The sequence below is a fragment of the Megalobrama amblycephala genome, linkage group LG17 (assembly GCF_018812025.1).
Source record: "Megalobrama amblycephala isolate DHTTF-2021 linkage group LG17, ASM1881202v1, whole genome shotgun sequence".
In the NCBI taxonomy this organism is placed as follows: domain Eukaryota; kingdom Metazoa; phylum Chordata; class Actinopteri; order Cypriniformes; family Xenocyprididae; genus Megalobrama; species Megalobrama amblycephala.
In genome coordinates, this window is record NC_063060.1 from 16,224,636 (window position 1) to 16,235,411 (window position 10,776).

Here is a 10,776-nt window from a genome sequence, read left to right on the forward strand (position 1 = left end):
AATCATTTAGTGATACAAACTCTTTTAAACGTAAAAGAAATAGAAATTATATGAAAAAAGTATTTTGAAAGCTTTGAGAAGTTTGTTTTCCAGCTTAATAAAGTACTGATGTTAAATAATGCAGTTGAAATATCAATTTTATCAATTAAGATAAAATAATATTTTTGTTGCTTTAAGAGATTTTTAAATTCAAAAAGTATAATGATAAATGAAACATATGAAAGGGTTTATATGAAACCGTATTAAATAGTACTGGTGTTAAGTCAAGCTGTTGAAAATAGTAATTTTACGTAATAAACTGAAATAGTATTTTTAAGGCAACTTACTAGTTGAGTTGAGATGTGTACGGTCCATTTGCTAAACTGAAAATGACATTGTTTCCCGTATTGCTGGGGGCCGGTCCAACTCTGGCTGTGGATGTGATTGGTTTTGCAATTTAATAGTTTTGTCAAACTATTAAAAGTGAGTAAGGGTAGATATAACACCTCTTATGTTTTATTATTGAGGGATAAAAGCTAAATCTTTCTTCCTTCCTTCCTTCATTCCTTCCCGACTCCATCCTGTCTGAGAGTCTTTCCTTCACACCTAAAGCTCCTGTTTGGTAGGCACAGACATGTGTTTTCACACCTCAATAACTACAAGTGTTGTAAGATCAATAGGGCAGATTTTTTTATTATAGTGTTGAAAGCGTCGCAACAGCACTTGTCCCAAGCAAATGGCAGTGAAATAATTTAGAAGGCTACATACTGTCGGGGGGTTTAGGTGTGGAAACTTATTAAAAATGTCTCATCCTTCTAAAGATGAGAGTCTTAGTTTTAAATACACACAGGTCTTAGGCTGCTATTTAATAGTTATTATTAGTCAATATTGTCTTTAGATGGTTTAAAAATACCAAAGTTGCACACGTTTTTCACTATTGGAATATATATGAATTGCAACTTTATCTAAATTACACGTCAGATATATTGACATCGGAGAAATTAAATTAAGTACATGCTAAGCATGTTACTCAGTGGAATATAACAAAACGTGTGACTCCATTCACAACATAGGGAACCTTTGATAAGATCCACGGAAATTATATCTATTCTATTTAATTATATTAAACTACATAGAAAAAGTTTAAATTCACTGTGCTATTACCATATGTCATCCCGGACGTAATCCGAAGTGTAAAATAATCCCACAACACATTTAAAACGATGGAGACAGTTAGGCGTCAAATCCTGAGTTCTTCTTTATTATAGCGCGATCAGAAGTTAAATAGCACCGGAGGTGTATGTGTGAAACATTTTGATGGCAACAGACAGACATGCTGACGCCGCCAGAGCTCATGCTGTTATTTCGCGGACATGGTGACTATGGAGATGCGTGATGTACTAGCGCCCTCTAGTGGTTACAGTTGGAAATGTACACACTGTATCTAGGTTAAATAATTAATATATTATATATAAACATTCTCTCATGTTATTCATTTCGAGTCAAAACATGATATTTTAAAAGCGAATTTTACATGTGTATGATTTACCATTATCTCTTAAAACATTTTATACAGAAAACCATAGTGAATCTTCTTACAAAAGGCGTTGGACCAATGGAATCGTAAGCACCGCCCCATTTTGACATATCTACCCAGCAAACAAGGGACGTCCCCCGGACGTTGTGAACGTCCGTTAAGGTCCGCGTTTGGTCCGCTTTGTAACGTTCGCTGGCGGACGTTCGGAGGACGTCCGCGTTTGGTCCCCTTTGTAACGTTCGCTGACGGACGTTCGGGGGACGTCCGCGTTTGGTCCGCTTTTTAACGTCCGCTGGCGGACGTTCGGGGGACGTCCGCTGGCGGACGTTCGGGGGACGTCCGCGTTTGGTCCGCTTTTTAACGTTCGCTGGCGGACGTTCGCCGGACGTTCGGGGGACGTCCGCGTTTGGTCCGCTTTGTAACGTTCGCTGACGGACGTTCGGAGGACATTCAAGTCCTTGCCAGTTTGCGAAAGTCCTACTGACGTCCCTCATCTGGTATTTCCATAACAACACTTGTAAAAAAAAAAAACAGCGTTGCCTTTTATCAACAGACCTTACACCTTGAAACTCAGACAAAGGGCAAATGAAACTAAACCTACTGGATTTAAAGGAGGTTGTGTTCCTTAAAAATCCCTTTAAACATGATAATGGATTTACAGAAACCATGATTGTTTTGTTGTGCAGGTTGATATTATGGTTTTACTTCAAGTAAAAATAGTAGTTGAATTCTGGTCATTCTACAGAAAAGTCCACTTTTGGTATGACAAAATGTCTTAAAATGTATTTCTTTTTCTAACGTTTAAACTTAGACCACATTATTATATTACACATTGACTATATGAATACAAATGACAGCTTTATGATTTATTATTATTATTATTATCATTTTGTGCATTTAAAGACAGCATGTACCATTTTTTTTTGTCACTGGTGTTACCATACTTCTCTGGCATTTTAAACATTTTTATGAAATGATATTTCTCAATTTTTTTTCAGCACATGCAGTCAGAGTTACAGAAAAAAAGATAATGAAAAAAATAAGGAGATTGTGTTTTTTTTTTTCAATCAGGTTAGTTAAAAGTGATTGAATTATGCTAATTTAATTATGCATGTATTTGCTATAACAATGGAAATATTTGAAAAACAGTCATAAACAAGTAATGCAATCCTTTACATCTTAATTCTTGAGTTTAGCAGAATTCAATGAATGTAAAAGTATTATCATGTCACATATGACACATTTTATTTAATGAGACAGACAAAAAAACAGTAACAACAGTGACACAATGAATCACCAGTGACAGATACGACCAAAGATAGCCTACTTATTCTTCAACTATAATCAAGGAGAGGAGACTAAATTTTTTGCATTTTTTATAGAATCAAAGACTTTTCATTGACACTTAGTGAAAGCAGTCAGTAAAAGATCATAAACAACATTTTAAAAATGTCTGTAAAATACACTGTCCGTAATGTCGCTGTTTCTCAGCTTCTCAGTTTAGCCAAATACCCTCAATTTAGCCATATCTGACCAAAGGAGGATTAACAATAGGAAAAAAAGTTAGAATCACATTATTTAGTGCTATTTTATGCAAAATAACTAAATAAATAGCTTTGAATAAAGTTTTTTTTTCTATAAACAACACCAGTGACAGTAACACCAGTGACATTTTTCATGAAAAATGTTGTCAATCATGGTATATTCACTAAATTAAGTAGTTTAATCCATTTGTATTCTAGTTTTTTTAAAATTCCCTAATAATAAAGTAGGTCACACCAGTGACTTCAACTAAAAGCTTCATATGAAATTATGATTTTCTAATTAAAATTTCTGATAACTGAAAAGAGATAGTGGTCTTTCCATGTGTCTTTCTTCGTGGATCTTCAGGAAATAGGAAGAAGGTAGTCAATTGATGTCAACAGTGTGATTTTTATTTCAAAATAAGAGATTTTTGTTAAAGGTAACACCAGTGACACAACACCAGGGTTTTTTTTATATATATTTTATAATATTTATTCAGCATTTGTTTTTGTTTTTTTATGTCATTTACATAATATATTTGACAGTTATGCATACATTATTGTATTTAAACCCTGTTGCTGAGCTCAAAATAAAGCACTTTCCCACATGACTGTGGGGACGAGCACTTCTGTGGTGTTTGGAATTTTTATAATTAAAAAACAAATACTGCCACATTGATGCGCAAGAAGGTTTAATTGTTCAAATATTGTTTCATATTAAAATATAAAAAAAAAATTTTTTCAATATTAAAAAAAAGTGTTTTCAAGTGTAATATTTCTGTAAAGGGACAGAAAAGTTGACTTTTCTGTAGAATGACCCATTCATTGTAAAATGAAGCAGTAACTTCAACCTACTACTAACTAATTAAAGATGTCATCAGATCATGTGTGCTTTCAGCAGTTATCATTTTAAACATCAAAATCATGATGCCCCCCAACAGCAGGCTACTGAATATAAGATGTGGTATAATATAAGAATGGGACATTTTATCCAAGTCATCTCAATGGTAAAAAGTGTCCCAATCACCCTGAACTGGAGCTCTAAAATAATGTTATTGACTTCAACTGATGAATGCAGCCAAAGAAAAGATGAAGAATGGAAAAGCACTTTGCTGGCAAAGAAATTGGAAAATAACACAGGTAAGACAATTCCTATACCCATAAATACCTGTCAAACATGGTTTTATTAAAGAAAAGTTATTTAAAAAAATTACTTTAATTTTTACACATAAGAAAGGTATAGCATGTGGCAAAAAGTGTAATATAGCCACACTGTGAGATACAAGCAAGTGACGATCGAGTGACGTCATTCTTTAGGTTACGCGCATGTATCCATGGCAACGCTCGGCTGCGTCGACAGTTAACGGTCCTGCTGGTGATTTTCTCAGATGAGGCCTTGAGTTTTCTCTTTCGTCGGTCGAAAAGGTATTTTAAATTTTAGTTTAGCAGACATTAGCTACCATAACCACTGTTTATCTTGTAAAGTTTAAATTATATGACAAGATTACATTTACAAACGTTTGCTGAAGTTGTTGTCCGTCGCGGCTGACCGTTACGGCCTATTTTCAAATGTACGCTAATCTTGGTCTCACGAATCCAAATTGTCAGTAACAAATGTTTCTTAATAGACAAACGATACCTGAAACATTATTGAATGTGTTCATTTTGTCGTTTTAGGTTAGAAGCCATCGAAAAAACTGCCATCAGACTACCACAGCTGACAACGAGAGACGCGCGTGCACAACTGCATAACACACACACGGAAAGAGCACAACAATTATGAAACTGCTCATTTATTATAAATAAATAAATGTATTTTTCTCCTTACAACTTGTTTGTGTTCTTTTGTTAACCTAGAAGTAAAATAAAAAAACAATAAGAGGACTTAATCGAAAGTCCCCTAAACGTCCCGAATGGCCGCTGAACGTCCTGTGAACGTCCCCGTGAACGTCCGGAGGACGTCTTTGCGGACGTCCCCGGGACAGCCAGAGGACCCTACACATGGACGTTCGGGGGACGTTCGCAGAGGCCATTCAGGGGACGTTCTGGGGACCTTTTTTTGTTAGCTGGGTAAAGCTCTTTAAATAGTCTAGCCGGCGCGGCAGATTTGAGTTTTCCAAACGTATTCCTCATACTGGACAGGGATTACTTTACCAGAGACCAAGCATGTCGAGAATTCAAGGTAAGTTAAACATCTCTCTTATTGTTTTAAAAAAGCAATGTCTGCTTAAAATTTCGGTAATTTAGTTTTTCTTGTGTTTTTATTTCCTTGAAATGTGAAATTACGTAGCATCTCACGTCAGGGGTGTGCTATATGTACGGATATATTTATTATGTATTGCGAATAATTTATAGTCTGTTTTCTTTAAATATTTATCCAGCATTGGATCTTTTCGGATGTTGTTTGATATTATCATGAGAAATTGGCTGCGACCCTGTTTTTATTAGCGATGCTGAATGATCTGATATAAATAATGTATTTTACTATCACTTAAAATCGTTGGGTTGAATATATTTATTATTTGAATGATTGTGTTTTTGCTAGCTAAATTGTGCCGATGTTTTTCCATAAAATGATATAAATCGTATTGGGTTTCAGTGTATACTATACTATTTGATGTTAATGACTATTTTACGGCTGGTCTGTTTTCTTGGTGGTTAAAATGTAGCTATGTATTTTTTATAATCCGGTATTAAATTGTAATTGTTAAAGGCTGATTCACTGCAAACTGTACTATTTTTAATGACTAATTTGTATTTTTTACAGCTGGTCTGTTTTTCTTGGTGGTTAAAATGTAGCTATGTGTTTTTTATAATCCGGTATTAAATTGTAATTGTTAAAGGCTGATTCACTGCAAACTGTACTATTTTTAATGACTAATTTGTATTTTTACGGCTGGTCTGTTTTTCTTGGTGGTTAAAATGTAGCTATGTGTTTTTTATAATCCGGTATTAAATTGTGATTGTTAAAGGCTGATTCACTACAAACTGTACTATTTTTAATGACTAATTTGTATTTTTTTTTTACGGCTGGTCTGTTTTTCTTGGTGGTTAAAATGCAGCTATGTGTTTTTATAATCCGATATTAAATTGTGATTGTTAAAGGCTGATTCACTGCAAACTGTACTATTTTTAATGACTAATTTGTATTTTTACGGCTGGTCTGTTTTTCTTGGTGGTTAAAATGTAGCTATGTGTTTTTTATAATCCGGTATTAAATTGTAATTGTTAAAGGCTGATTCACTGCAAACTGTACTATTTTTAATGACTAATTTGTATTTTTTACAGCTGGTCTGTTTTTCTTGGTGGTTAAAATGTAGCTATGTGTTTTTTATAATCCGGTATTAAATTGTAATTGTTAAAGGCTGATTCACTGCAAACTGTACTATTTTTAATGACTAATTTGTATTTTTACGGCTGGTCTGTTTTTCTTGGTGGTTAAAATGTAGCTATGTGTTTTTTATAATCCGGTATTAAATTGTGATTGTTAAAGGCTGATTCACTGCAAACTGTACTATTTTTAATGACTAATTTGTATTTTTACGGCTGGTCTGTTTTTCTTGGTGGTTAAAATGTAGCTATGTGTTTTTTATAATCCGATATTAAATTGTGATTGTTAAAGGCTGATTCACTGCAAACTGTACTATTTTTAATGACTATTTTGTATTTTTACGGCTGGTCTGTGTTTTTCATAATCTGGTATAAATGGAATGTGATTGTTAAAGGATTCACTGCTTACGGTTGATTTTGTGGTAAATGAATGAATGAAATTACATGTTTTTATCTACTAAATAACGCATGTTCTTTGGAAAAGAGGTGATTTTTCTCCCAGGATGTTTTATATGTTAAACCTTTGCTAATTATTGACACGTGCAATGCTTTTGATATTTTAAGCACCGCAGATATATATGTTTGTACATAAATTATTTATTATGATATTCAGTGTTGTGCATGAACGCGTTCAATGAACGACGTTCACTGAACGCGTTCATATTTTCGCCGAACGCTGAACTGAACGAGTCACTTTTCATTCAATGAACGTGAACGAGAGCGGCGCTCACTCTGGCAGGAATGAGCAGCATGCGCAGTTCACGTTCACGCTCATTTGAAAACTCAGGTTTTACGACACGACTGTTTACAGCAAACACCTTGATGGTGCAGCATCATGACTAGTGCTAGTACTAGTTCACGTGATTCAAACTTAGCTACAGCTGAAGCCAGTTTTGAAGAGCACTTAGCAGAGTTTTATGTACAAACAAAGGAAGACTCAGACGGAAAAAACCTCACGTTTTTGTGCAAACTGTGCCCACCGGGACTAAACAAACAAGTACGTACGTCAGCCACATCGAGTTCAAATTTGAAACGACACATCGAGTTACGCCATCCGAGCTATCTTGGCAAATATCTGCGACTGAATGATGAACGCAAGAAATCATTAACGAAGAGAGGACCGCCGCCAAGCACACCCACCCAAGTTAAGCTCACTGCATTTAGTAAAGGACCTGCTGTTTCCTTCGTTTCCCAGCAACAAGTGGACAAGCTTGTGTTGGATTACATTGTGGGAGATCTGCAGCCTTTGAGTAAGGTCAGGACCAAAATTATTTATATTATACATAAATGTTATTGTCAAAACTTCTGATTTGTTGAAATTTGTCATCTTTGCAGATGACACAAATATATTTTGTGAAGGACTCCTGAATATACCTTATTTTTAAGTCCTGTAATTTGGTTCATGCTGGCTAAATAAAAGTTTCACTGAACATACAGTATACCTTGACTGCACCTTGTTTTTTCCAATTTCTACATATCATGATTACACATTATTTAAGGGGTAAATATTATTTTTCTCCTGGCTATAATAATTGTCTCTTGTTTATTGGTACAATAATTTTGATTAGTTTTGGAGTTGCAGTGATTTGCAGCTGGTAATGGATGGTAAAGAGGTTCTATTGAGTAAGATAGTGGCCTATCTTAAAAAGAATTTAACAAATGAACGTGAACTAGTTCATTTTTAGATATGTGAACTTAGTTCATTTAAAAAAAAAAGAACTATGAACATGAACTAGTTCATTATCATCTGTGTGAACTGAACTTTGAGCTAGTTCTCTTTAGGTATGAACTGGCACAACACTGATGATATTACATTTTCACGGCATAATTTAATTATTAATTTATACCCATTAAATTTCAGATTGTGCTATTCTTAATCAAAAACGAATAATGATAAAGATTACAGCGATATATTTATAGATGACTGTATTTACATGTTTTATCCACCGCGGCGTGCCAAACATTTGATATTAATTTTAATCATGTCATTGCTATTTGAAAAAGATTGTTTTATCCATTGATGTTTATATGATTCGACGCTTTTGATGTTGAAATCTGATTTACTATATTCTAATTATCGATACTCAGACACGATTTATTGTGTAATAGGTTTTTATTTCTCATAGATAACATTGAACTGATCGCATTTGACTACATTGATTCATGTAAGTATACAATTTTTTATACAATTTATATAAATTCTATTATATATAAATATATATATATATATTCAAATTTTTCATCTGTTTTCATTTCACAGTGGCTGCTGCACCAGACTCTACAGGTACAATATATATATATATATATATATATATATATATATATATATATATATATATATATATATATATATATATATATTTCCAGTCATATTGATAACAAAAACTGAATATTCATGTATTTACATTATGTCTCATTGATGTTATTTTGCAGTACCAGACAAGACGAGCGTTACAGACGAAGGTAAAATAAAAACACTCTATTCATATTTTTGAATAAATAATGAATAAATAAAATAAATAAAACTTTTTTTCTTCTTTTATAGAATTGGTTCATATTGACGCGCAACCGGAGTTTATCGACCTCACCCAGGCTGTGAATAATTCGGACGAAGGTAAAATAGAAACACTCTATTCATATTTTTAAATAAATAATGAATAAATAAAATAAATAAAACTTTTTTCATCTTTTACAGAATTGATTCATCTTGTCACACAACCGGGGTTTATCGACCTAACCCGGAGCACAAATAATTCGGACGAAGGTAAAAATAGAAACACTCTATTCATATTTTGAATAAATAATGAATAAATAAAATAAATAAAACTTTTTTCTTCTTTTATAGAATTGTTTCATATTGATGCACAACCGGATTTTATTGACCTCACCCAGAACACAAATAATTCGGATGACCATGTTCACAGCCTCATCGAAGTTGATAGGCTAAGAGCTGAAACGCCCATTTCTACGACATCACGAGCTGTGGACATAACCAGTAGCGACGTGATCGACCTCACTTTCGAGTGTAATGAACCTGCTGCTGGTGTGATAGATCTCACACTAGATTGTAATCTACCTCCTAGGAAAAGGAGAAAAATACTAGAATACAGACCAGCACGGTCTCATCAAAGTCTCCAGTGTTTTGACGGTAAGATGTGCTTTTATTTTTAATCTTTTAAAATTAACATTCTAAGAAAATGTTATTTATTGGGACTGTTACAACGTCACGCCTCTCTCATGTTACAGATTATCTCTATTTTATGTTTTTTCTATTTTTATTCTAAGCAGATAGCAGTATTGTTCGCACAGACGAAGTGCCTGGACCTAGCAATAGGGCAATATCTCCAAGACCTGTGAGAAAAATAGAAAATTGTACCCCCGAGCAGTCTCCTCAAAGTCCCCTGCTTTTTGATGGTAAGATGTACTTTATTTTTAATCTTTTTAAAATTAACGTTCTAAGAAAAATGTTATTTAATGGGACTGCTACAAATGTCACACCTCACATGTTACTAATTATCACTATTTCTTATTTTAAGTTGATAGCAGTATTGTTCGCACAGATGAAGTACCAGGACCTAGCAATAGGGGAATATCTCCAAGGCCTGTGAGAAAAATAGAAAATTGTACCCCCGAGCAGTCTCCTCAAAGTCCCCTGCTTTTTGATGGTAAGATGTGCTTTTATTTTTAATCTTTTTAAAATTAACGTTCTAAGAAAATGTTATTTATTGGGACTGTTACAACATTATGCAACTTATGTTACGGAATATCTCTAATTGTAATTTGCTATTTTTTCCTATACAGACGACCATGACAGCCGTGTGAATGATTTGTCAGAGTGGAGTGAGTCACAGATAAATGCTTGGGATGACGCATCTTGGACAGGCAGTCAATACGATGAAGCAACAGTGCGCGGGAGGCAGACGCCGTATCCTTTTCACAACCAGGCCGTGGTAGAAGTCGAAGAACATCCAGCAGAGCATATCCATAATGAAGTGACATCCGAAGACTGGAGATTTATTCTTACACTCATTAACAGATTGATTGTTCAGAATGATGAACTACGTGCCAGAGTAGATGTCTATGTTAACGATGTCCACACTCGAATAGATGCATTTGTTAACGAGATCCATAACCTATCACATCCAATTGTTCACGATGTCCGTGACAGAATGATAAGATTTTTTAACGATGTCTGTGACCGATTGGATGCTCAGGAAAATAGGATTCAGGAATTGGGTGGTATTGTATATAACCAGCATCATGCGCTAGAGACTGGCTTTCACGTTTTCCAATCAAGTGTAAATGAAAATTTTGTGCGCATCAATAACATATTAAATGAAGAGCTAAGAGAAAGAAGATTGATAGTAAATCTTCTCTGTGCTAGAAACAATGTTAGATGATGCAATG

General features: G+C 34.1%; 1 protein-coding gene and 1 long non-coding RNA gene across 2 annotated transcripts; both read left to right on the forward strand.

Moving 5' to 3' along the window:
- The first annotated feature begins 3,796 nt into the window (after positions 1-3,796).
- LOC125250369 lies at positions 3,797-5,119 on the forward strand. Its single transcript, XR_007180783.1, has 3 exons — positions 3,797-4,179; positions 4,357-4,464; positions 4,717-5,119. It is a non-coding gene; the product is annotated as an uncharacterized LOC125250369 (long non-coding RNA).
- Positions 5,120-5,205: 86 nt separating this feature from the next.
- Positions 5,206-10,776, forward strand: LOC125251885. The gene is made up of 10 exons (XM_048164983.1): positions 5,206-5,221; positions 8,496-8,534; positions 8,630-8,653; positions 8,803-8,832; positions 8,915-8,983; positions 9,065-9,133; positions 9,215-9,517; positions 9,658-9,783; positions 9,906-10,034; positions 10,171-10,776. The coding sequence occupies exons 1-10, from the start codon at positions 5,206-5,208 to the stop codon at positions 10,767-10,769; spliced, it is 1,404 nt and encodes a 467-aa protein (XP_048020940.1). The 3' UTR covers positions 10,770-10,776.

Bases quoted from the DNA above. Each gene is read 5' to 3' on its own strand.
- LOC125251885 (XM_048164983.1), top strand. The intron at 8,535-8,629 runs GTAAGTATACAA...TTCATTTCACAG, and splicing joins ATTTGACTACATTGATTCAT to TGGCTGCTGCACCAGACTCT. The intron at 9,518-9,657 runs GTAAGATGTGCT...TATTCTAAGCAG, and splicing joins AAGTCTCCAGTGTTTTGACG to ATAGCAGTATTGTTCGCACA.